The sequence below is a fragment of the Somniosus microcephalus genome, chromosome 4, assembly GCF_052327205.1.
Source record: "Somniosus microcephalus isolate GS21.2 chromosome 4, FLI_Smic_1.0, whole genome shotgun sequence".
Lineage (NCBI taxonomy): Eukaryota > Metazoa > Chordata > Chondrichthyes > Squaliformes > Somniosidae > Somniosus > Somniosus microcephalus.
In genome coordinates, this window is record NC_140990.1 from 124,672,259 (window position 1) to 124,698,923 (window position 26,665).

Here is a 26,665-nt window from a genome sequence, read left to right on the forward strand (position 1 = left end):
ATTAAGGCACATGGGATGGGGAGCAAGGTATTGACTTGGATAGAGAACTGGTTGGCGGACAGAAAGCAAAGAGTTGGAATAAACGGCTCTTTTTCCGAGTGGCAGGCAGTGACTAGTGGGGTACCGCAGGGATCGGTCCTTGGACCCCAGCTATTCACAACATATATTAATGATCTGGACGAGGGAACTAGATGTAATATCTCCAAGTTTGCAGACGACACAAAGCTGGGTGGGCGTGTGTGCTGTGAGGAGGATACCGAGAAACTCCAGTATGATTTGGACAGGTTGGGTGATTGGGCAGAAGCATGGCAGATGCAATATAACATGGATAAATGCGAGGTTATCCACTTTGGTGTCAAAAACAGGAAGGCAGATTATTATCTGAATGCCAATAGATTGGGAGAAGGGGAAGTGCAACGAGACCTGGGCGTCCTAGTGCACCAGTCACTGAAAGTAAGCATGCAGGTGCAGCAGGCGGTTAAGAAGGCAAATGGTATGTTGGCCTTCGTAGCGAGAAGGTTTGAGTACCGGAACAAGGATATCTTGCTGCAGTTGTACAGGGCCTTGGTGAGACCACATCTGGAGTATTGTGTGCAGTTTTGGTCACCTTATCTGAGGAAGGATGTTCTTGCCATGGAAGGAGTGCAGCGAAGATTCACCAGGCTGATACCTGGGATGGCAGGAATGATGTATGAGGAGAGATTGTGTCGATTGGGCTTATACTCACTGGAGTTTAGAAGATTGAGAGGGGATCTCATTGAAACCTATAAAATTCTGTCAGGCCTGGACAGACTAGATGCAGGAAGGATGTTTCTGATGGCCGGGGAGTCCAGAACCAGGGGTCATAGTCTAAGGATAAGGGGTAAGCCATTTAGGACTGAAATGAGGAGGAATTTCTTCACCCAGAGAGTGGTGAACCTGTGGAATTCTCTGCCACAGAGGGCGGTGGAGGCCAGTTCATTAAATATATTCAAGAAAGAGTTGGATATATTTCTTAAGGCTGAAGGGATCAAGGGATATGGGGAGAAGACAGGGACAGGGGACTGAATTTGGATGATCAGCCATGATCTCATTGAATGGCGGAGCAGGCTCGACGGGCCGAAAGGCCTACTCCTGCTCCTATCTTCTATGTTTCTATGGCAGGAATGACGTATGAGGAGAGATTGGGTTGATTGGGCTTGTACTCGCTGGAGTTTAGAAGAATGAGAGGGGATCTCATCGAAACTTATAAAATTCTAACAGGACTAGACAGACTAGATGCTGGAAGGAGTCCAGAACCAGGGGTCACAGTCTAAGGATAAGGGGTAAGCCATTTAGGACAGAGATGAGGAGGAATTTCTTCACCCAGAGAGTGGTGAACCTGTGGAATTCTCTACCAAAGAAGGCAGTAGAGGCCAATTCATTAAATATATTCAAGAAAGAGTTGGATATATTTCTTAAGGCTAAAGCGATCAAGGGATATGGGGAGAAGGCAGGGACAGGGTACTGAATTTGGACAATCAGTCATGATCTCATTGAATGGCGGAGCGGGCTCGAGGGGCCGAATGGCCTACTCCTGCTCCTATCTTCTATGTTTCTATGATTACCGTATTGCCCTTGTTACATGCACTTTTAATCTCTTGATTGATACTGTGCCCTACATTACCATTACTGTTTGGTGGCCTATACACAACTCGAACCAATGTTTTCTGCCCTTTGCTGTTTCTTAGCTCCACCCAAACTGATTCCAGTTCTACATCACGATCTGCCAAGCCAAGATCTTTTATCTCTACCGTACCGTACTCATCCCTTAACAGCGCTACGCCACCTCCTTTTCCTTTTTATCTGTCCTTCCTAAATGTTGAGTACCCTGGAACATTCAGTTCCCAGCTTTGGTTACCCTGCAAACATGTCTCTGTAATGGCAATTACATCATACCCATTTACTTCTATTAGTGCCATTAATTCATCCACCTTTTTGCAAATGCTACATGCATTTAGATAAAGTGCCTTCAACTTTGCCTGTTTAATATTTTTCTGCACTTTGACCCTCTTTGCTGTTGGTCTTTGTTTCTGCTCCCGACTAGTTTTGCTGACTACTTCTCTAACTTTCACTTCCAGCTTTGTTTCTCTCTGTTCTGGGCCCACACTCAGGTTCCCAGCCCCCTGACAAACTAGTTTAAATCCTTCCCAACAGCACTAGCAAACCCCACTGTGAGGATATTGGTCCCGGTTCTGCCGAGGTGTAACCCGTCCAACTTGTACAGGTCCCACCCTCTCCAGCATTGGTCCCAATGCCTCAGGAATTTAAATCCCTCCCTCCTACACCATCTCTCCAGCCACGCATTCATCTGGTCTATTCTCCTATTTCTGCTCTCGCTAGCACGTGGCACTGGGAGTAATCCTGAGATTACTACTTTTGAGGTCCTGCTTTTTAATTTATTTCCTAGCTACCTATATTCTGCTTGCAGGACCTCATCCCTCTTTCTACCTATGTCATTGGTACCGATATGGACCACGACCTCTGGCTGTTCACCAGAATGTCCTGCAGCCGAGAAAAGGCCCAGAAATGGAGCAGTTGGTAACAGGACATCAATTAGTCTCCTCTTATCTCAGAGACATCAAATATCGACACACTGTGTTATTTGAAATATGAAAATATTAAACTCCAGCCCAGTTACAGGAGTTATTAACATCAGCTGAAACAAATTCCAACTGTCAGAATGAACATGATGTGATTAACAGTAGCAATAACAGCAGAATCAAACCCCTGCTGTCACTTGTGAACTCGCTGGTGTTTCAGCAGGTGGGATGACTGAGTGAATCCCTTCCCCCACACGGAGCAGGTGAACGGTCTCTCCCCAGTGTGAACTCGCTGGTGTGTCAGCAGGTGGGATGAATGAGAGGCGATCTTATTGAAACATATAAGATTGTGAAGGGGTTGGATCGGGTGGATGCGGGGAAGATGTTCCCGATGATGGGTGAAACTAGAACTAGGGGGCATAGTCTTAGAATAAGGGGCTGCTCTTTCAAAACTGAGATGAGGAGGAACTACTTCACTCAGAGGGTGGTAGGTCCATGGAATATGCTGCCCCAAAAAGCTGTCGAAGCTACATCATTACATAAATTTAAAACAGAAATAGACAGTTTCCTAGAAGAAAAGGGAATTAAGGGTTACGGGGAGCGGGCAGGAATTTGGACATGAGTCTAGGTTCGGATCGGTCATGGCCCTGTGGGTAACGGAGCGGGCCCAGGGGCCGTGTAGCCTGATCCTGCTCCTGTTTCATGTGTCTAATTCTGTTAGATTCAGGAGATAGTCCTGTCATAGTGGATTGGCGGTTAGGATCAGATCAGCCATGATCTTATTGAATGGCGGAGCAGGCTCGAGGGGCCAATTGGCCTACTCCTGCTCCTATTTCTTATGTTCTTATGACCGAGTGAATCCCTTCCCACACTCAGAGCAGGTGAACAGCCTCTCCCCAGTGTGAATTCGCTGGTGTGTCAGCAGGTCGGATGACCGAGTAAATCCCTTCCCACACACGGAGCAGGTGAATGGTCTCTCCCCAGTGTGAACTCGCTGGTGTGTCAGCAGGCGGATTGACTGATTGAATCCCTTCCCACACTCAGAGCAGTTGAACGGCTTCTCCACAGTGTGAACTCCCTGGTGTGTCAGCAGGTTGGATGACTGAGCGAATCCCTTCCCACACACGGAGCAGGTGAATGGTCTCTCCCCAGTGTGAACTTGCTGGTGTGCCAGCAGTTGGAATTTCTGATTGAATCCCTTCCCACACTCAGAGCAGGTGAATGGCCTTTCCGCAGCGTGAACTCGCTGGTGTATCAGCAGGTTGGATGAATCAGTGAATCCCTTCCCACACTCAGAGCAGGAGAACGGCCTCTCCCCAGTGTGAATTCGCTGGTGTGTCAGCAGGGTGGATGGCCGAGTGAATCCCTCCCCACACACAGAGCAGGTGAACGGTCTCTCCCCAGTGTGAACTCGCTGGTGTGTCAGCAGGTTGGATGAATCAGTGAATCCCTTCCCACACTCAGAGCAGGAGAACGGCCTCTCCCCAGTGTGAATTCGCTGGTGTGTCAGCAGGTCGGATGACCGAGTGAATCCCTCCCCACACACAGAGCAGGTGAACGGTCTCTCCCCAGTGTGAACTCGCTGGTGTGTCAGCAGGTTGGATGAATCAGTGAATCCCTTCCCACACTCAGAGCAGGAGAACGGTCTCTCCCCGGTGTGACTGCGTCGATGAATTTCCAGCTTAGATGGGGAAATGAATCCCTTCCCACAGCTTCCACATTTCCACGGTTTCTCCGTGGTGCGGGTGTCCTTGTGTCTCTCCAGGTTGGACGATCAGTTGAAGCCTCGTCCACACACAGAACACGTGTACAGTTTCTCCCCGCTGTGAATGGTGTGATTTTTTCAGGCTGTGTAACTGATTAAAGCTCGTTCCACAGGCAGTGCACTGGAACACTCTCACTCGGGTGTGTGTGTCTCAGTGCTTTTCCAGTCACACTGATGTTTGAAATCTTTTCCCACAGACAGAACAGACAAACATTTCTCCTTCCACATTCAAAGCCTGATGACATTCAGGTCCTGTTGAATCGAGTGACGCGGTCAGATCTTGACGTGATGTTTGGTTTGAGTTTCCCAAATCCTCCCCTTCTAATAACCTGTAAAAGGAGTTTACAAAATTCATCACTGTAAACACAGGACAGAAATTCAGAATAGACAATTCTAGTTTCTAAAGAACATTCTTTCCTCTCTCGTTCCTCCAAAGCTGAAAATCCCAGTCCCACACATTGTCCCTCCTCCCTGTGCTAAAATCCAAACAAATCGCACTTCTCAAGATAGTTTTTCCTCCTCTCCCTGTTTTCACCACCAACTCTGGCTGGGTCCAGTTCTGCACTCACTGGTTCCTCTCCCTCTCCTCCCGTGAAGGTGCTGACTCTGGCTGGGTTCAGTTCTACACTCACTGGTTCCCCTCCCTCTCCTCCCCTGAAGGTGCTGACTCTGGCTGGGTTCAGTTCTACACTCACTGGTTCCCCTCCCTCTCCTCCCCTGAAGGTGCTGACTGGCTGGGTTCAGTTCTACACTCACTGGTTCCCCTCCCTCTCCTCCCCTGAAGGTGCTGACTCTGGCTGGGTTCAGTTCTACACTCACTGATTCCCCTCCCTCTCCTCCACTAAAGGTGCTGACTCTGGCTGGGTTCAGTTCTACACTCACTGATTCCCCTCCCTCTCCTCCCCTGAAGGTGCTGACTGGCTGGGTTCAGTTCTACACTCACTGGTTCCTCTCCCTCTCCTCCCCTGAAGGTGCTGACTCTGGCTGAGTTCAGTTCTACACTCACTGATTCCCCTCCCTCTCCTCCCCTGAAGGTGCTGACTCTGGCTGGGTTCAGTTCACTCACTGGTTCCTCTCCCTCTCCTCCCCTGAAGATGCTGACTCTGGCTGGGTTCAGTTCACTCACTGGTTCCCCTCCCTCTCCTCCTCTGAAGGTGCTGACTCTGGCTGGGTTCAGTTCACTCACTGGTTCCCCTCCCTCTCCTCCTCTGAAGGTGCTGACTCTGGCTGGGTTCAGTTCTACACTCACTGGTTCCCCTCCCTCTCCTCCCCTGAAGGTGCTGACTCTGGCTGGGTTCAGTTCTACACTCACTGGTTCCCCTCCCTCTCCTCCCCTGAAGGTGCTGACTCTGGCTGGGTTCAGTTCACTCACTGGTTCCCCTCCCTCTCCTCCTCTGAAGGTGCTGACTCTGGCTGGGTTCAGATCACTCACTGGTTCCCCTCTCTCTCTTTCCCAGAAGGCCGCTAACCTGTACAAGCCGGACGGGTTACACCTCAACTTGGCCGGGACCAATATTCTCGCGGGGAGGTTTGGCCGTGCTGTTGGGGAGGGTTTAACGTAGCTTGGCAGGGGGATGGGCCCCAGCATGTAGAGTAGAAAAGAGGAATAAGGTGCATAAAAGAGCGAGTGTGTTGGATAGTACTCGAGAAGAAAGTAGTACTAGAGGTGGAAGTAGTACCATATTAGATAGGAGCAGACTAGGAAAGACCATGAAAAATTCAAAAATGGGTTTAGAATGCATGTACGTAAACACACAAAGTGTGTTGAATAAGGTTGGTCAGCTACAAGCACAATTAGCCATGCGGCAATATGATGTTGTGGCAATAACGGAAACGTGGCTTAAAAACAGTGAGGACTGGGCACTTAATATTCAAGGGTACAAGGTGTTCAGAGAGGATAGGGAAGGAAAAAAGGGAGGTGGGGTGGCAGTGCTGATTAAGGAAGACATTGTAGTGTTGGAAAGGGAGGATGTTCTTGAGGGGACAAGGACAGAATCCATTTGGTTAGAGTTCAGGAGCAAAAAGGGTATGATCACGCTATTGGGGTATTCTATAGGCCTCCAAATAGTGAGAGGGAGGTGGAGGAGCAAATCTGCAGGTAAATTGCAGAGATATGCAAGAGCTATAGAGTGGTGATATTGGGGGGACTTTAATTACCCAAATATCGATTGAGATAATGCTAGGGTAAAGGCAAAGGAGGGGGTGGAATTTCTGAAATATGTTCAGGAGAATTTCCTTGACCAATATGTTGTTGGCCCAACTAGGAAGGAGGCATTGCTGGATCTGGTGCTGGGGAATGAGGTGGGCCAGGTCGACCAAGTGTCTGTGGGAGAACACTTGGGTACGAGTGATCATCGTATCATAAGATTTAGATTAGCAATGGAGAGGAGCAAAAAACAACCTAGAGTGGAACTTCTAAACTGGAATAGGGCTAACTTCAATGGGATGCGAAAGGATCTAGCCAGGGTAAAATGGAACCAAAGACTGACAGGAAAAACTGTAATGAAACATTGGGTGATCTTTAAGGAGGAGATGTTCCAAATGCAGGCTAGGTACATTCCAACAAGAGGGAAGGGTAAGGGAACCAAAGCAAGGGCTCCTTGGATGATGAGGGAGATAGAGAAGATGATGAAACAAAAAAAAAGGTGTATGATGAATGTCAGGTGAATTCTTCAAGGGAGAACCAGACCAAATACGATAAGTTGAGTGGGGAAGTGAAGCTGAAAATAAGATTGGCAAAGACAGAATATGAGTGCAGAATGGCGGTTAACATAAAGGGAACCCCAAAATCTTCTACCGTCATGTAAACAGTAAGCGGGCAGTAAGAGGCGGGGTGGGGCCTATTACGGACAAAGAAGGTGATATATACTTAGAGGCGCAGGGCAAGGCTAGAATACTCAATGAGTACTTTGTATCGGTGTTTACTAAGGAGGTGTATGCTGACAAAATATCGGTAGAAGTGGAAAAGATAGAAGCAATGGAAGGGGTGAAAATTGACAGACAGGATGTACTAGAAAGGCTGGGTATGCTTAGAGTGGATAAGTCACCTGGTCTAGATGGGTTGCATCCCAGGTTGCCAAGGGAATTGGGGGAGGAGGTAGCGGAAGGGCAAGCCATAATTTTCCACTCTTCCCTAGATGTGAGGGGAGGTGCCTGAGGATTGGAAAGTGGCAAATGTGACACCATTGTTCAAGAAAGGGTGTAAGGACAATCCCAGTAACTATAGGCCGGTCAGTTTAACATCAGTGGTGGGTAAAGTTTTAGAAACAATAACCAAGGAAAAAAAATTAATGGGCACTTGGAGAGGTTTAAGCAAATTAAGGAGAGCTAACACGGATTTGTAAACGGCAGATCGTGTTTGACTAATCTAATTCAATTTTTTGATGAAGTAACAGGGAGGATTGATGAAGGGAATGCAATGGATGTTGTCGACATGGATTTTGGGAAGGCATTTGACAAAGTACCACATAGAAGGCTGGTTAACAAAATTGAGGCTCATGGAATAGGTGGGTCAGTGGCAGCTTGGATAAGGAATGGGCTTAAGGATAGAAAACAGCGAGTTGTGATAAATGGCTGTTTTTCAGACTGGAGGATGATAGACAGTGGTGTTCCCCAAGGGTCAGTGCTGGGGCCACTGCTTTTTTGATAAATATAAATGACCTGGATATTGGAATACAAAGTAGAATTTCCAAATTTGCAGATGACACCAGACTTTGATTTGATAGAGGTGTACAAGATTATGACGGGTTTGGATAGGCCAGACGGGAAAAGGCTGTTCCTACTAGATGATGATACAAGGACTAGGGGACACAAATTTAAGGTTTTGAGCAAGAGATACGGGGGGGATGTGAGCAAAAACTTTTTTACGCAGCGGATGGAAGTGGTGGAAGCAGAAACACTCAATGTTTTCAAGGGGAGACAGGATAGGCACTTGAGGGAAATAAACTTGCAGGGCTACAGGGATAGAGCGGGGGAATGGGACTCGATGGATTGCTCTACAGAGAGCTGGCACAGACTCGATGGGCCGAATGGCCTCCTCTGTGCTGTCATGTCTCTATAAAGCTGCTGACACTGGCTGGATTCAGTTCTACACTCACTGGTTCACCTCTCTCTCCTCTCCTGAAGGTGCTGACTCTGGCTGGGTTCAGTTCACTCACTGGTTCACCTCCCTCTCCTCTCCTGAAGGTGCTGACTCTGGCTGGGTTCAGTTCACTCACTGGTTCACCTCCCTCTCCTCTCCTGAAGGTGCTGACTCTGGCTGGGTTCAGTTCACTCACTGGTTCACCTCCCTCTCCTCTCCTGAAGGTGCTAACTCTGGCTGGGTTCAGTTCACTCACTGGTTCACCTCCCTCTCCTCTCCTGAAGGTGCTGACTCTGGCTGGGTTCAGTTCACTCACTGGTTCACCTCTCTCTCCTCCCCTGAAGGTGCTGACTCTGGCTGGGTTCAGTTCTACACTCACTGGTTCCCCTCCATCTCCTCCCCTGAAGGTGCTGACTCTGGCTGGGTTCAGTTTACTCACTGGACTCGGAAGCCCCGCCTTCTCGTGGTTCCTTTACATAGATGGCTGCGCATGCTCGATGACGCAAGATGGCGGCGCACAAACCCAGTTTTCCTTTGCAAATATGGCTGCCGTTAGCCTGGGCCTGTTACCGGGGAAAAGCCCAGGAGCTGCAAACGCGGAACTTGTAGGTTCTCATTCGCGGCTTGCGGCCTACAGCAGGTGTTTCCGAAGCCCACCCGCCGAGTGCGTTACCTTCCTGCGCCTCGCTGAATTCGTCATCGGCGTAAAATCTCTTCCCCGACCTTTCTGCGCTTGTCGCACTCGCCCGGCTCGGATCAAAGTGACACTGCGCATGCTCCAAATACAGGCGGGCACTGCGCCTGCGCACCTGGCTCCAGTGTGAACAGGCACATTCTCCCCCGCGGGGCATGCTGGGCAACAGCCCGCCATTGAAAGCCCCAATTAGTGAATGGAGAATGATTTTCTGTGATCCCATTGAGAGAAAATTCATCAATAATTCACACAGAAACCCAAGTGCACGGGCACCCTGCCATGGTTCAGTCCTGGATGTGATGAATAACAGAATCCAAACCCCTGCAGTCATATGTGAACTCACTGGAGTCTCAGCAGGTGGGGTGAATTTCTTCCCACACACAGGATATTGAAACAGCCTCTCTCCAGTATCAATGCGGGGATCGTGCATCAGCTGCTTTGAACTTTGAAAGCTTTTCTCACAGTCAGAGTATTTACAGCAACGGTTCTCAATCTGGACACTCTGGAGTGTCAACAGTTGGGACAACGGAGTGAATCCCTTCCCACACGTGAAGTATCTAAACTTTCTCTCTCTGGTGTGACTGTTGGTGTGTTAGTAAATGGGATGATCGATTGAATCCCTTGCCACATACAGAGCAGTGAATGGATTCTCCTCCTTACGAACATGTTAGTGCGGGAATAGATGAGTGAGTGACTCTCTTTCCACACTCAGCTGATGAACAGCCTCTCCCCGGTCTGACTGTTTCGATGAGTTTCCACCTCAGACGGGCAACTGAATCCATTCCCACATTTACACTAATACAAAAAGAAAATAGTGCAGATGCTGGAAATCTGAAATAAAAACAGAAAATGCTGGAGATGCTCAATGGGTCAGGCAGCATCTGTGAGAGAGAAACAGCATTAACGTTTCATAAGAACATAAGAAATAGGAGCAGGAGTAGGCCAATCGGCCCCTCGAGCCTGCTCCACCATTCAATAAGATCATGGCTGATCTGATCCTAACCTCAAATCTTCTATCACTCTGCATCCACCCGAACCCATGTGATCTCCCGGGAGAGGCGAAAAACCAGATAAAGACCCAATGGCCAATTTGGGAGAAAAAAATCTGGGAAATTCCTCTCCGACCCATCTAGGCGATCGAAATTCTTCCAGGAGATCACTCTGTCCCTATATTTTCTACAGTACTTACCTTCTGTAAAGGCGATCTCCACCCCAGCCAGGAACAGGAATAAAACCATCTCCTGAAATCTAACAGAATTAGGACACAGTAGGAGCAGAACAAGGCTACACGGCCCCTGGGCCCGCTCCACTACCCACAGGGCCATGACCATTCCGAACCCAGACTCATGTCCAATTTCCTGCCCGCTCCCCGTAACCCTTTATTCCCTTTACTTCTAGGAAACTATCTATTTCTGTTTTAAATTTATTTAATGATGTAGCTTCCACAGCTTTCTGGGGCAGCAAATTCCACAAACCTACCACCCTCTGAGTGAAGAAGTTTCTCCTCATCTCAGTTTTGAATGAGCAGCCCCTTATTTTAAGATTATGCCCCCTAGTTCTAGTTTCACCCATCATTGGGAACATCCTCACCGCATCCACCCGATCAAGCCCCTTCACAATCTTATATGTTTCAATAAGATCGCCTCTCATTCTTCTGAACTCCAATGAGTAGAGTCCCAATCTACTCAACCTCTCCTCATATGACCACCCCCTCATCCCCGGGATTAACCGAGTGAACCTTCTTTGTACTGACTCGAGAGCAAGTATGTCTTTTCTTAAGTATGGACACCAAAACTGTATGCAGTATTCCAGGTGCGGCCTCACCAATACCTTGTACAACTGCAGCAATACCTCCCTGTTTTTATATTCCAACCCCCTAGCAATAAAAGCCAACATTCCATTGGCCTTCTTAATCACTTGCTGCACCTGCATACTAACTTTTTGAGTTTCGTGCACCAGGACCCCCAGATCCCTTTGTACTACAGTACTTTCCAGTTTCTTGCCATTAAGATAATAACTTGCTCTTTGATTTTTCCTGCCAAAGTGCATAACCTCACACTTTCCAGTATTGTATTCCATCTGCCAAATCTCTGCCCACTTACTTAGCCTGTCTATGTCCCTTTGCAGGTTTTTTATGTCCTCCTCACTCACTACTTTCCCTCCCATCTTTGTATCATCTGCAAACTTTGATATGTTACACTCGGTCCCCTCCTCCAAATCGTTAATATAGATTGTAAAGAGTTGGGGACCCAGCACTGACCCCTGCGGAACACCACTAGTTACTGGTTGCCAATCTGAGAACGAACCATTTATCCCAACTCTCTGCTTTCTGTTAGAGAGCCAATCCTCCACCCACGCCAGAATATTACCCCCAATCCCGTGATTTTTTATCTTGAGCAATAATCTTTTGTGTGGCACCTTGTCAAATGCCTTTTGGAAGTCTAAATACACTACGTCCACTGGTTCCCCTTTATCCACCCTGTATGTTACTTCCTCAAAAAACTCAAGCAAATTTGTTAAACATGACTTCCCCTTCATGAAACCATGCTGAGTTTGCCCTATTAAATTATGTTTATCCAAATGTCCCGTTACTGTCTCCTTAATAATGGACTCTAACATTTTACCAACCACAGATGTTAGGCTAACAGGTCTATAGTTTCCAGCCTTCTGCCTACTACCCTTTTTAAATAAGGGTGTTACATTAGCAGTTTTCCAATCTGCCGGGACCTTTGCTGAGTCCAGTGAGTTTTGGAAAATTATTACCAATGCATCCACAATCCCTACCGCTACTTCCCTCAAGACCCTGGGATGCAAGCCATCAGGTCCAGGGGATTTATCCGCCTTGAGTCCCATTATTTTACCAAGTACCACTTCCTTAGTGATTTTAATCGTATTTAGTTCCTCCCCCCCTAGAGCCCCCTGTTTGTCCAGTGTTGGGATATTCTTAGTGTCCTCTACTGTAAAGACTGATACAAAATAATTGTTCAGTGTTTTTGCCATCTCCATGTTTCCCACCATTAATTTCCCGGTCTCATCCTCTAAGGGACCAACATTTACTTTAGCCACCCTTTTTCTTTTTATATAACTATAGAAACTTTTACTGTCTGTTTTTATATTTTTTGCTAATTTACTTTCATAATCTATCTTCCCTTTCTTAATCAATCTTTTTGTTATTTTTTGCTGTCTTTTAAAGACTTCCCAATCTTCCATCCTCCCACTAGATTTGGCTACCTTATATGCCCTTGTTTTTAGTCGGATACTATCCTTAATTACATTATTTAGCCACGGATGGCTATCTTTTCTTTTACACCCTTTTTTCCTCAGTGGAATATATTTTTTTGGAAGTTGTAAAATAACTCCTTAAATGTACACCACTGGTCATGTACCGTCTTACCCTTTAATCTATTTTCCCAGTCCACTCTAATTAATTCCGCTCTCATACCTTCATAGTCTCCTTTATTCAAGCTCAGCACGCTTGTTTGAGATCCAACCTTCTCACCCTCTAATTGAATATGGAACTCAACCATGTTATGGTCACTCATTCCAAGGGGATCCTTTACTAGGACATTTTTAATTAATCCTGTCTCATTACACAGGACCAAATCTAAGGTTGCTTGCCCCCTGGTCGGTTCAGTTACATACTGCTCAAGGAACCCATCCCTAATACACTCAATGAACTCATCCTAAAGGCAGCCCTGCCCAATTTGATTTGTCCAGTTAATATGATAATTAAAATCCCCCATAATTATAGCTGACCCTTCGTCAGAACTGGATAAAAGCAGGAAATGGAACAGATTTTGAAGCAAGTGTAGGGGCTGGGAAGGGGGGAGGGGATGAACAAACAAAAGGGAAGGTCTGTGATAGGATGGAAGGTGGAAGAGGTTAAGAGACATTAAGAGATATTCAAGGCAAAAGGAGATGGTAATCACAGAATCACAGAAACCCCACAGTGCAGATAGAGGCCATTTCGGCCCATCGAGCCTGCACCGACACATATCCCACCCTATCCCCGTAGCCCCACGTATTTAATCCCCCTAACACTAAGGTTCAATTTATCATAGCCAATCAACCTAACCCGCACAGATGGGACAGGTTAAGAAACAAATGGTGGCTCCAGACTGCTGAGCATCTCCAGCATTTTCTGTTTTTACCCCACATTTACACTGTTGATTCAGGTGGGTGCACGAGTCTCACAGGCTAGACAATTTGTTAAAAGTGGATCCAGGCTGTTGTGGAGTATTTTAAACCAACACTCGACACAAGGTTTTAGATCGATAGTCAAGTTGTATTTATTGCACCGGTGGGGAAACAGTCTGCTCTGTCTTTGCCAGACTTTTTCCAAATTGGTACAGCAAACACCACACTCTTATACATTACAATACACATGTCAAAATTCATTCCCACCACCTGATTGGACCTTGGCCCACATGCATCTTCACTGATTGGTTGCCTATGCCGCGTTACATTAAAGTACCGCCTTTATTATCGGCCGTTAACCCTCAGGCTGTTGTTGCACCTCTGACCTTTGTTTATGCCAGATGGGGCACTCATTGTCCTCCTTTCCTGCCTCTCTCGGCCTCTTATACTTCCAACTCATTGTTTTACTTTCCTGCCAGAACAGAACTTACATCCTCTTAGGGTTCCCACATCCGACTATGTTATCAACTTAGAAAAAGCTTACTACTGCAAAGTATGGTCTTTATTACACCATTCAGTGAAACTGCCAGCGATGTCAGTTTAACTCTGATGCGCTATCAATTACTCATAAAAGACTGAGAGTTAGAAGAGTAACTAAAGGCTTTTATTAACAACAGAATGGAGTTCTGCCTCGCGTGGTCGACCGGTCCATGATACTAAGGGCTGGGGAGCAGTCACCTTTATACTAGGACCTGTGGGAGGAGTCAGCCGAGGCATGTCCAGGCATGTACACAGTGGAATACAAACAGGACAAACAGGAATACAAACAGTGGTTTACCACATTCACCCCTTGTTTAAAATTGAGTCCGGCGGGGTGAAGTGTATTAAAAGTTAGTGTATTGGAGTCTCTCCGAAGGTCTTGTCTGCCGCTGTGATCGGCGTGGCGACGGCAGGGGTAGTGAAGTTTCTGGCGTCGAGTCCAGCGTAGGCTGTGGCACAGGCGTGTCGTCCTCGTAGATGTCGAGCGGGTCGCGGGGCCCAGGCCTGCCGTCTGCTGGGGCTGGATATCGGATCGTGGGGGGGGGTGGTAGTGAGTAGTGGGTTACTGCGGCCCCCGAGGGTGCAAGGTCTCTTATGGAGACTGTGTCCTCCCGCCCGTCCGGGTATGCGATGTAAGCATACTGGGGGTTGGCGTGGAGGAGGTCGACCCTCTCGACCAGGGGGTCCGTTTTATGGGTCCTCACGTGTCTTCTCAGTAGGACCGGCCCTGGGGACGTCAGCCATGGCGGTAGCGATGTCCCCGATGTGGACTTCCTTGGGAAGACAAACATTTTCTCATGAGGGGTGGCGTTAGTGGCAGTGCAGAGCAGTGACCGAATAGAGTGGAGCGCATCGGGGAGCACATCCTGCCAGCGGGAGGTTGGAAGGCCCCTAGACTTTAAGGCTAGCAGGACGGCCTTCCAAACTGTCGCATTTTCTCTTTCCACCTGTCCGTTCCCCCGGGGGTTGTAACTGGTGGTCCTGCTTGTGGCAATACCCCTAGTTAGCAGGTACTGACGGAGTTCGTCGCTCATAAACGATGAGCCCCGGTCGCTATGGATATAGCTGGGGAAGCCGAACAGGGTGAAGAGGTTGTTCAGACATTTAATGACCGTGGCACTGGTCATGTCCGGGCAGGGGAAGGCAAACGGGAAACGGGAGTACTCATCAATAATATTGAGGAAGTACACATTGCGGTTGGAGGAGGGGAGAGGCCCTTTAAAATCGACGCTCAGGCGCTCGAAGGGGCGAGTGGCTTTTATCAGGTGGGCCCTGTCTGGTCTATAAAAGTGCAGTTTGCACTCAGCGCAGACTTGGCAGTTCCTGGTCATGGTCCTGACCTCCTCAATAGAGTAAGGCAGGTTGCGGGCCTCGATGAAGTGGAAGAACCTGGTGACCCCCGGGTGGCAGAAGTCATTGTGGAGGGCCCGCAGTCTATCGATCTGCGCGCTGGCGCAGGTGCCACGCGATAGCGCATCCGGGGGTTCATTTAGCTTCCCGGGCCGGTACAAGATCTCGTAGTTGTAGGTGGAAAGTTCGATTCTCCACCTCAAGATCTTGTCATTTTTGATTTTGCCCCTCTGCTTGTTGTTAAACATAAAAGCAACTGAACGCTGGTCAGTGAGCAGGGTAAATCGTTTTCCGGCCAGGTAGTGCCTCCAATGACGCACAGCCTCCACAATCGCCTGGGCCTCCTTCTCAACAGCGGAGTGTCCGGTCTCCGGGCCTTGGAGGGTTCGTGAAAAGAAGGCCACGGGTCTCCCCGCCTGATTGAGGGTAGCGGCCAGGGCAAAGTCAGACACGTCGCTTTCCACCTGGAAGGGGATGGATTCGTCCACTGCGTGCATGGTGGCTTTGGCAATGTCCTCCTTGATACGGTGGAAGGCTAAGCGGGCCTCTGCCGTCAAGGGAAAAGAGGTGGACTTGATCAGCGGACGGGCCTTGTCCGCATAGTAGGGGACCCACTGGGCGTAATAGGAGAAAAACCCTAGGCACCTCTTCAGGGCCTTGAGGCAGTGGGGCAGTGGAAGTTCCATAAGGGGACGCATCCGGTCGGGGTCGGGGCCGATGACTCCGTGTTCCACAACACAGCCAAGGATGGCGAGGCGGTTTGTGCGGAATATGCACTTCTCCTTGTTATATGTCAGGTTTAGGAGTTGGGCGGTGCGGAGGAATTTTTCGAGGTTTGCGTCATGGTCCTGCAAGTCACGGCCGCAGATGGTCACATTGTCCAGATATGGGAAAGTGGCCTGCAACGCATTTTGATCTACCATCCGGTCCATCTCCCTTTGGAAGACGGAGACCCCGTTGGTGACGCCAAAGGGAACCCTAAGGAAGTGATAGAGGCGGCCGTTTGCCTCAAAGGCAGTGTACTGGCGGTCCTCAGGGCGGATGGGGAGCTGGTGGTACGCTGATTTCAGGTCAATGGTCGAGAAGACGCGGTACTGCGCGATCTGGTTGACCATATCAGCTATACGGGGGAGTGGGTAGGCGTCCAGCAGGGTGTAGCGATTTATTGTCTGGCTGTAGTCGATGACCAGGCGCTGCTTCTCGCCGGTCTTAACGACCACAACCTGGGCTCGCCAGGGGCTGGTGCTGCCCTCAATAATCCCTTCTTTCAGGAGCCGCTCCACTTCGGTTTTAATGAAAACCCTGTCCCCGGCACTGTATCGCCTGCTCTTTGTGGCGATGGGCTTACAGTCGGGGGTGAGGTTAGCAAACAGTTGGGGGGGGGTGACTCTGAGTGTGGAGAGGTTGCACCTGGTGCGCGGCGGGCAGTTTGGAAGCTGCTGGCTGCGGACTGTGAGTGGGGGTAGGGGTCCACCGTACGCCATCGTAACACTTTTAAGGTGGCACTGAAAATCTAACCCCAGCAGGACGGCAGCGCAGAGGTCAGGCAGGACCAGAAGTTTAAAATGATCGTACACGGTCCCGTCTACTACGAGTGTCACCACGCAGTAGCCGCCGATGTCCGCCGACTGGGACTCGGAGGCCATAGAAATCCGCTGTTGCGCAGGCAGGACTGGGAGAGAGCAACGCCGCACCGTGTCGGGGTGGATGAAGCTCTCCGTGCTCCCAGAGTCAAAAAGGCAGATTGTATCGTGACCACTTACCTTAATGTCCATTGTGGAACTGGCCAGTTGGTGCGGTCTCGCTTGGTTCAGTGTAACGGATGCCAGCGTAGGGGTCGGTGTGTCGCTGCGGGTATCAGATGAGGCGGTGTCGGGGGCCTGCTGCGTCCCGGCTGTCGTCCAAGATGGCGGCGTCCATGATCCCCATGTGGCTGGAGGCGTCCAAAATGGCTGCTGTACCGGTGATTCGCACATGGCCGGGGAGGTCCAAGATGGCGGCCCGCATGGCCCACACGCGGCGCTGCTGGGGTTCGGGGTGGCTTTGGCCCTGCAGACGCTAGCGTAGTGTCCCTTCTTCCCGCAGCCCGAGCAGGTCGCGTTTTTCGCCGGGCAGCGCGCTCTGGGGTGTTTTGCCTGGCCACAGAAGTAGCATTTCTGGCCTTGGGGCACTGCTGTCTGGCCTTGGGACACTGCTGCGGTAGTTGGGCCGTTGTTGGGGTGTGGCTGGGGTGGCACGGCGCTATGAGGCGGTCCTACCGTGTCCCAGGCTGTCATTCCCCGCGGCGTCCACGGTGCAGAGGAGTAGGCATCCATGCCCTGGTAGGCTGCATCCAACGATAGTGCGAGTTCAGAGGCCTTGTTGAGGTCGAGGTTACTCTGCTCCAACAGTCGCTGTCGGGTGTAATTGGATCTGTGGCCCGCTACAAAAGCGTCCCGGATAAGTTCCTCTGTGTACACGGCGGCCTTTACATCCTTACAACCACAGGCCCGGCCAAGCACAGACAGTGCCTGAAGGTATTCCACGGTCGATTCCCCAGGTTGTTGTTTACGACTCCCCAGGAGGTGCCTGGCGTACACTTCGTTCACTGGGCGCGTGTACTGGTCCTTGAGGAGCTTGATAGCGTCCGCGTACGAGGTCGCGTCTTGGATGACCGAGTACACTCGGTGGTTCACTTTGGAGGTCAGGACATCCAGTTTGTCCTCGTCCGATTTGATTGCTTCGGAGGCGGTCAGGAATTTTTCGAAACACTTAAGCCAGTGAGTAAACTTGGTGGATGAGTCCGCCTCCCGATGATCTAAGTCCAGGCATGCTGGTGTGAGGATCTTCTCCATTATAAAAATGTTGTTAATAAAATTGATGCGCTATCAATTACTCATAAAAGACTGAGAGTTAGAAGAGTAACTAAAGGCTTTTATTAACAACAGAATGGAGGTCTGCCTCGCGTGGTCGACCGGTCCATGATACTAAGGGCTGGGGAGCAGTCACCTTTATACTAGGACCTGTGGGAGGAGTCAGCCGAGGCATGTCCAGGCATGTACACAGTGGAATACAAACAGGACAAACAGGAATACAAACAGTGGTTTACCACAAACTCTTTCCCCACTGCAGGGGCACAGAACACGTGTCCTGTTTCTCTCTGCTGTGATTGGTGCTTTTTCCTTCTATATCCAAAGGCCGATGATATTCAGGCCCTGATAATCCGGTGAATCTGTCATATCTTGAGGCAATGTTTGGATTCAGTTTCTATCTGCAGATCCTCCCCTTCTAATACCCTCAAATGGTGTTTACAACAGAATAGACCTTCAGAACAGACAAATCTAGTTTCTATACAACATTCTTTCCCCTCCTGTCCCTCCTAAGCTGTAAATTCCCCATTATACTCACTCTCCCTTCATCCTTACTGTCTAAAAACAACATTCATTACATTGTCTGGGATTTTGTGTCTCCCCTTCTCTCCAGAAGGAACTGAATCTGGCTGGGTGCAATCAGTTAACCTCTACATTCTGGTAGGAAGAACGAGGGGAGGCAATATAAACTAAAGGTTACAATTCTATAGGGGGTGCCTGAAGAGAGAGACCTGGGGGTATATGTGTACAAATCGTTGAAGGTGGCAGGGTAGGTTGAGAAAGCGGTTAAAAAAGCTTACGGGATCCTGGGCTTCATAAATAGAGGCATAGAGTACAAAAGAAAGGAAGTTATGATGAACTTTTATAAAACACTGGTCCGACCTCTCTGGAGTTTAGAAGAATGAGAGGTGATCTCATTGAAACATACAAGATTCTGAAGGGGATTGACAGGGTAGATGCTGAGAGGTTGTTTCCCCTGGCTGGAGTGTCGAGAACTAGGGGCCATAGTCTCAGGATAAGGGGTCGGCCATTTAAGACTGAGATGAGGAGCAATTTCTTCACTCAGAGGGTTGTGAATCTTTGTAATTCTCTGCCCCAGAGGGCTGTGAATGCTGAGACTTTGAGTATATTCAAGGCTGAGATCGATAGATTTTTGGACTCTAGGGGAATCAAGGGATATGGAGATCGGGCGGGAAAGTGGAGTTGAGGTGGATGATCAGCCACGATCTTATTGAATGGTGGAGCAGGCTCGAGGGGCCGTGTGACCTACTCCTGCTCTTATTTATTATGTTCTTATGACCTCAACTGGAGTATTGTGTCCAATTCTGGGCACCGCAGTTTACGAAGGTTATGAAGGCCTTCGAGATAGTGTGGAAAAGATTTGTTCCAGAAAAAATGGTTCCAGGGACGAGGGACTTCAGTTACGTGGATAGACTAGAGAAGCTGGTGTTGTTCTCCTTGGAGCAGAGAAGGTTGAGAGGAGATTTGATATAAGTGTTCAACATCATGAGGGATCTAGACAGAGTAGATAGAGAGAAGCTGTTCCCATTGACGGAAGGGTCGAGAACTAGAGGACACAGATTTAAGATGATTGGCAGACGAACTAAAGGTGACATGAGGGAAAACTTCTTTACGCAGCGAGTGGTTAGGATCTGGAATTCACTGCCTGAAAGGGTGGTGGAGGCAGATTCAACTGTGGCTTTCAAAAGGGAATTGGATAAGTACCTGAAGGAAACATGTTGGCAGGGCTCCGAGGAAAGGACCGGGGGAGTGGGACTCGCTGAAGTGCTCTTGCAGAGAGCTGGCACGGGCTCAATGGGCCTCCTGCTGGGCTCCAACGAGTCTATGATTCGATGATTCTAGAGCCTCACCATCAGCCGACTCAGTGAGTGTCAGCAGTGACAGCAGTCCAATCCTGCCCTCAATTGACATCCACACACTTCCCAGTTGATGTCACTGGATCTCCATCAAGAGCAGGAGCAGTGGCTGATTCTTACTCTTAGTTAGCCCAGTGGTACTGAGGATAATTATAGCCCCTGAACTGCTGCCTTGTCGGAGATCAACTAACAGCCCAGATCAAGGATTGAACTTGGTACCTTCCTAGTCAGTAGTGCAGAGTGTTTTAAAGTGGAAAGGGGGAGGGTGAGCACAGAATATTTAGAAAGAAATATCACTTTATCTCTCAACAAAACCTTCGTCACACTGCAAAATTCTGAAGACTTTCAATATTAAACAAACAAGTCAAATGGATTGTCAAAAACAGTGAGACATTTTAGAAAGGCTCAAGTCACTGAAACAGACAGGTTTACAATCACTGCACAGTACAGAAGGGAGCGACTGTTAATGGGAGCTCTGTTAGTGAAGTCTGCCGACACTCCAAGATAAACGGGTCTGTCCCTTTAACTATAAATAGTCAGAGAAGGGGGAGTCCCTGTCCCTTTAAATATCTGGCCCATTCCCCCAGGCAGTGGGAGGAGGAACAGCGTGCGGTCTCTTTATATCCTGACCCAGCGGGCCCCGCCGAATGGGCTGCCGCAGGGTTCTAAAGGCCACAGAAAGTTAAATCCATCGGGTTAAACAGAACAACTGAAAAGAGCCTCGCACAACGTGTTTGTTATATGTGTGAGTGTGTAAACAAAACACATCATCCTTAATGTGTGCGAGTGAACTCCACAGAGATAAATTATCACCACCAATTATTTTTCAGCATTTTATTCCCTTTTATTTAAAATGTAACTTCAGAGTGTTGAATCCCTTTAACATTTAATGATAATCCATTGTCTTGTGGGCTCTTGTTTAGAAAGTGATGTCACAATGACCATTCCGTTCCCAAGGTGAGCCTGTCTGTCCGCAGTATTCAGTGGGAAAGGGGATTAAATCACACCGAGGATAATGAGCAGCCACCCACCAGTCTCTGCACTTTATTGTCCAGTGATCACCTCACCATCACACAGAAGCTCCTGATATAAACCTCCAGTGTGTGATGATTGGTGCAGGGTCAGTGGTGGAGTTCCACAGCGGGAGTGATCCTGGAGTAACCCCATGGATGTTACGGGTCGTGTATTTTTAGGTATCCTGGTGTCTAACACGTACACATCAATAAAACAGGGAATTCCTGGAAACATGCTGCAGGTCCTTCTTTATCTGGAGATCAAATGTCTGTTGTATAATTGTACCAGCAGTTAACAGGCTCCTGTGAACTCCTCCCTCTGCTATTTTAATGCAGACTTTAATCAATTAATTTTAAACGGGTTTATTTTAAATGAGCTAACACCTGCCTTAAAATGGTAGACTCAGGACTGTTACACACACATATTAAATCTTGTGGAATAATTACCAGTCATTTTTAGACTGGAAACTTAACCCTGCCGTTTCACTTTCAGTCAGGAACAGATCGCAGTTTGACACCAATCTCTGATTTGACAGCACGTTTCCAGCATTCACCGTTGTTCTTCCTGACTCTAAACACAGTTGTAAAGGAGCCTTCTGTTCCATGTCCAGGAGCTCTGACCCATGGAAGAGAGCGGCTGGGACACATTCCTTACAGGCCTCAAGATTAACCTGCATGGGGACATTGCTGTCAGTGAAGAGAGGCGAGAAAGACCAAAGTGCCGTTTGCCCCTCTCAGTGTGGCCCTGAAGGACTGTGTCCAGGCTGTAGTTCTGTTCCCGCCGTACGATCCTCCCCCAGATTGTCCTTTCTGAGCTCCAGCCAGGTGATGCTAAACACTCAGGTGGGAACGACAAAAATCCACAACAATGTGTTTAAAGCAAAGCTGATTTATTTGACATATATCCAGAATATTAAACTCCAGCCCAGTTACAGGGGATTTTTAACATCAGCAGAAACAAACCTCAACTGTCAGAATGATCATAGTCCAGTCCTGGAATTGATTAACAGCAACAATAACATCAGAATCCAATCTCTGCAGTCACATGTGAACTCGCTGGTGTCTCAGCAGGCTGGATGAACAAGTGTATCTCTTCCCACACACGGAGCAGGTGAACGGCCTCTCCCCAGTGTGAACTCGCTGGTGTTTCAGCAGGCTGGATGAACAAGTGTATCTCTTCCCACACTCGGAGCAGGTGAAAGGTCTCTCCCCAGTGTGAACTCGCTGGTGTGTCAGCAGGTCGGATGATTGAGTGAATCCCTTCCCACACTTGGAGCAGGTGAACGGCCTCTCCCCAGTGTGAACTCGCTGGTGTGTCAGCAGGGTGGATGACTGAATGAATCCCTTCCCACACTCGAAGCAGGTGAATGGTCTCTCCCCAGTGTGAACTCGTCGATGTGTTTCCAGCTCACACGGGTAGTTGAATCCCTTCCCACAGTCCCCACATTTGCACGGTTTCTCCCCGTTGTGACTGCGCTTGTGTCTCGACAGGCTAGAGGATCGGCTGAAGCCTCGTCCACACACAGAACACGTGTACATTTTCTCCCCGCTCTGAACGGTGCTTTCTACTTCCATGTTCAAAGGCCCTGATGAATCGAGTGACTCTGTCAGATCATGAAGTGATGTTTGGTTTGAGATTCCCATCTGCAAATCCTCCCCTTCTAACACCCTGCAAAATGAATTTGAAACAGGAAAAAGGGAGGGTGAGAGAGAACCCACAAAAACACAAAGGCAGGTTGTGAAATTGAGCTGAATGAATCTGGGAATTTGTGGGGCCGGCACTGGAAAAAAGTGACCATGAAAGCTGCCGGATTGTCGTAAAAACCCAACTGGTTCACTAATGTCCTTCAGGGACGGAAATCCGCCACCCGGTCTGGGCCTACACAAGAATCTGGCCTCTATGGGAGGAGAGAGAGTGAGATGGGAGGGGGAGGGGTGAAGGAGTGACTTTATACATCTGCAACTCGACTAGAACTTTGACAGCACCTCCCAAACACGCGACCTCCACCACCTAGAAGGACAAGGGCAGCAGGTGCATGGGAACACCATCACCTCCCAGTTCCCCTCCAAGTCACACACTATCCTGACTTGGCAATATATTGCTGTTCCTTCATTGTTGCTGGATCAAAATATCTGGAACTCTTCACCTAACAGCATTCTGAGAATACTAAAACTGGCAACAGTACTCCAGGTGTGGCCGCACCAAGGCCCTTTATAATTGCAGTAAGACTTCTTTACTCTTATACCCTATTGCATTTGTAATATTAAACCGCCCGGCCCAAAACAGCCCTGGCAAAGCCGGGCTCCCCCAGCGAGTTTGTAATAAAGGCTAACTTACCATATGCTTGCTGTACCTGCATGTTAACTTTCTGTGATTCGTGTACAAGGACACGCAGGTCCCTCTGAATACCAACATTTCCGAGTCTCTCACCATTTAAAAAATATTCTGCTTTTCTATTTTTCCCAGGAAAGTGGATAACTTCACATTTCTCCACATTATATTCCATCTGCCATGTTCTTGCCCACTCGCTTAACCTGTCTATATCCCTTTGCAGACTCTTTGTGTCCTCCTCACAGCTTACTGTCCCACCTAGCTTTGTATCATCAGCAAACTTGGATACATTACACTCGATCCCCTCATCGAAGTCATTGATATAGATTGTAAATAGCTGAGGCCCAAGCACTGATCCTTGCTGTACCCGACTAGTTACAGCCTGCCTGCCCGAAAGTGACCCGTTTATCCCTACTCTCTGTTTTCTGCCCATTAACCAATCCTTAATCCATGCTAATATTTTACCCCCAACCCCATGAGCCCTAATTTTGTGTAATAACCTCTTGTGTATCATTCTGTGATTCTATGAAATCTGCGTTCTTCCCACTCACTGGGCTCCACCATTGGCAGCCGTGCCTTCAGTTACCTCGGCCCCAAGATCTTTGACCAAGCTTTTGGTCACCTGTCCGAATCTCTCCTTCTTTGGCTCAGTGTCAGTTTTTGATGGATTTCGCTCTTTTGAAGGGCCCTGGAACATTTTACTATGTTAAAGGCGCTATGTAAATGCAAGTTCTTGTTGGTGTGCTGCCATTGGTCTCAGCTTCGCCAGACAGAATCAGCCGGGGCGGCGGCTGTGCTGCTCCCCATGGTCGAGGAGGGTTGGGAGGACTCGTAAAAATCAACATTTCATTGTGCAGTACACACGTCTGCTGCATATATGACAAATAAAATAAAACTGAATTAAATTGAATTGAATTGAAATGCTGGCCACTCGCTGTATCAGCTCAAAGCTCAGAATTGGCAATGTACTGGAGGGCAAACAGTGACTGGGGCCAAACCCCACCATCACACAGCACCTTCATTATAGGCTCACAGCTCAGAATTACCACTCGGCAAGGTACTGGAGGGCAAACAGTGACTGGGACCGAACCCCACCATCACACAGCACCTTCAGTATAGGCTCACAGCTCAGAATTACCACTCGGCAAGGTACTGGAGGGCAAACAGTGACTGGGGCCGAACCCCACCATCACACAGCACCTTTAGTATAGACTCACAGCTCAGAATTACCACTCGGCAAAGTACTGGAGGGAAACAGTGACTGGGGCCGAACCCCACCATCACACAGCACCTTCAGGAGAGAAAGGGAGAAAAATCCGAGCCTGCGATGAATCTGGATTTCAAACAGCGAGGATGTGGGGAGGAGGGGGAGTGTGTGGGACGGGGGATTTACAGATTCGGAGGGGCAAGAGAGAAAAGAATGTTCCAGAGATACTAGAACTGTCTGTTCAGAATTTCTATCCTGTACCGACAGTGATGACTTTTGTAAATTATGAAGACAGGTTGCATAGACAGGCGTCTATTCCCTTGAATATAGAAGGTTAAGCGGTGATCTAATTGAGGTGTTTAAGATGATTAAAGGAGTTGATCGGGTAAACAGAGAGGAACTATTTCCTCTGGTGGGGGAATCCACAGCAAGGGGGACATAACCTTAAAATCAGAGCCAGGCCGTTCAGGGGTGATGTCAGGAAGCACTTCTTCACACAAAGGGTACTGGAAATCTGGAACTATCTCCCCCAAAAACTGCACGCGGCTGGGGCTCAATTGAAAATCTCAAAACTGAGTGTGTGAGATTTTTGTTAGTCAAGGGTACTAAGGGTTACGGAACCAAGGCGGGTAGGTGGAGCGAAGACACAGATCAGCCAGGATTTAACTGAATAACGGAACAGGCTCGATGGGCTGAATGGCCTCCTCCTGTTCCTACTTACAGTGATGACAACTGTAAACAGCTTTTACAGGGTATTAGGAGGCGAGGATACGCAGACGGGATTAATCCTGGGCCCCTCCTGTTCCTATGACAGACTGAACCAATCACACAGCTTGGTGTCAGATTGAATTATTCCTCTCCAGCCTGAAACCAAGGAAACTTGTTACACTGAGGCTGAAATTTCACTTCTGTGAGCTGGGGGTGGATGCAGTGCTGGGCAGAGAGGGAGCAGCAAAACGGGTTCAGAGTGGGCACGCTGGGATTGCCCTTGACCTGGGTTTTACAGTGAGCATGTGCTGGGGACCAAGCTCATTGGCAAATGGGTGGATTCCAACCCCTGGGACTGTACCTGGGAATTCTAACCCTGGGACTGTACATGGGGATTCCAACCCTGGGACTGTACACGGGGATTCCAACCCCTGGGATTGTACATGGGGATTCCAACCCCTGGGACTGTACATGGGGATTCCAACCCTGGGACTGTACATGGGGATTCCAACCCTGGGACTGTACACGGGGATTCCAACCCCTGGGACTGTACACGGGGATTCCAACCCCTGGGACTGTACATGGGGATTCCAACCCTGGGACTGTACATGGGGATTCCAACCCCTGGGACTGTACATGGGGATTCTAACCCTGGGACTGTACATGGGGATTCCAACCCCTGGGACTGTACATGGGGATTCTAACCCTGGGACTGTACATGGGGATTCCAACCCTGGGACTGTACACGGGGATTCCAACACTGGGACTGTACACGGGGATTCCAATCCTGGGACAGTACATGGGGATTCCAATCCTGGGACTGTACATGGTGATTCCAACCCCTGGGACTGTACATGGGGATTCCAACACTAGGACTGTACATAGGGATTCCAAACCTGGGACTGTACATGGTGATTCCTGTAATGTATGTACCTTTAAGGGGAGAACTACTTTTTACAGCTCCTGTATACTGTAGTACCGGCAGTGACCACACCTGTATATAAACCCTGAGTAGTGATCTGCACAGTTAGTTCTAGAGTAACCCTCATTCAGTAAACACCTGTTGAATCGTTCCCTGCAGTCTGTTGTCTGATTATTGAAGGACACAACATTAAGATACACGGATCTAACAGTGGCGACGAGCAAGTTCGAACCTACCTGCAACTCTGCATCACCTCCCAGGGATTCGCTCCTGGAGAACAGTGGAAGAAGGTCGAGTCCAGAAGCACGGGCGTCGACCACGGGCAACCGCCCAGTCATCCAGCAGAGATTTGAGCATCGCAGGGGAGGCTGTCGAGAGCCAGGCTTGGGTTTCCAGTCACGGTGGTCCAGCAAAACAGGCTGGCAACAGGTACTGCGCAGACCCTTCCCGGACAGCTGTGGGCTAGAGCCCGACCGAGCGGCACAGAAAAAGGCCGAGCAGCGTCGACGGGGGAGAGAGGGCAGAGCGCACAGGGCGCAGCCAGTGCTCAGGACTGAGCGGCGTCAACGGGGGAGAGAGAGCAGAGCGCAGCCGGTGTTCAAGGGCCGAGCAGCGTCAACGGGGGAGAG

General features: G+C 49.0%; 1 protein-coding gene and 1 pseudogene across 2 annotated transcripts in view; one reads left to right on the plus strand and one right to left on the minus strand.

The window, feature by feature from the left end:
- LOC147119745 (uncharacterized) overlaps nt 1-26,665 on the plus strand; it is a 420,036-nt pseudogene that overhangs the window by 183,543 nt on the left and 209,828 nt on the right. The gene's annotated exons all lie outside the window — the stretch shown is intronic.
- Nucleotides 2,680-26,665, minus strand: part of LOC147119748 (uncharacterized) — a 49,155-nt gene continuing 25,169 nt past the window's right edge. The window contains exons 4-6 of the mRNA XM_085985207.1: nt 21,988-22,274; nt 3,452-4,207; nt 2,680-2,833 (exon numbers count right to left, since the gene is read on the minus strand). Coding sequence (XP_085841333.1) covers nt 2,755-2,833; nt 3,452-4,207; nt 21,988-22,274 — 1,122 coding nt within the window. The 3' untranslated portion in view covers nt 2,680-2,754. The remainder of the gene's footprint in view (nt 2,834-3,451; nt 4,208-21,987; nt 22,275-26,665) is intronic.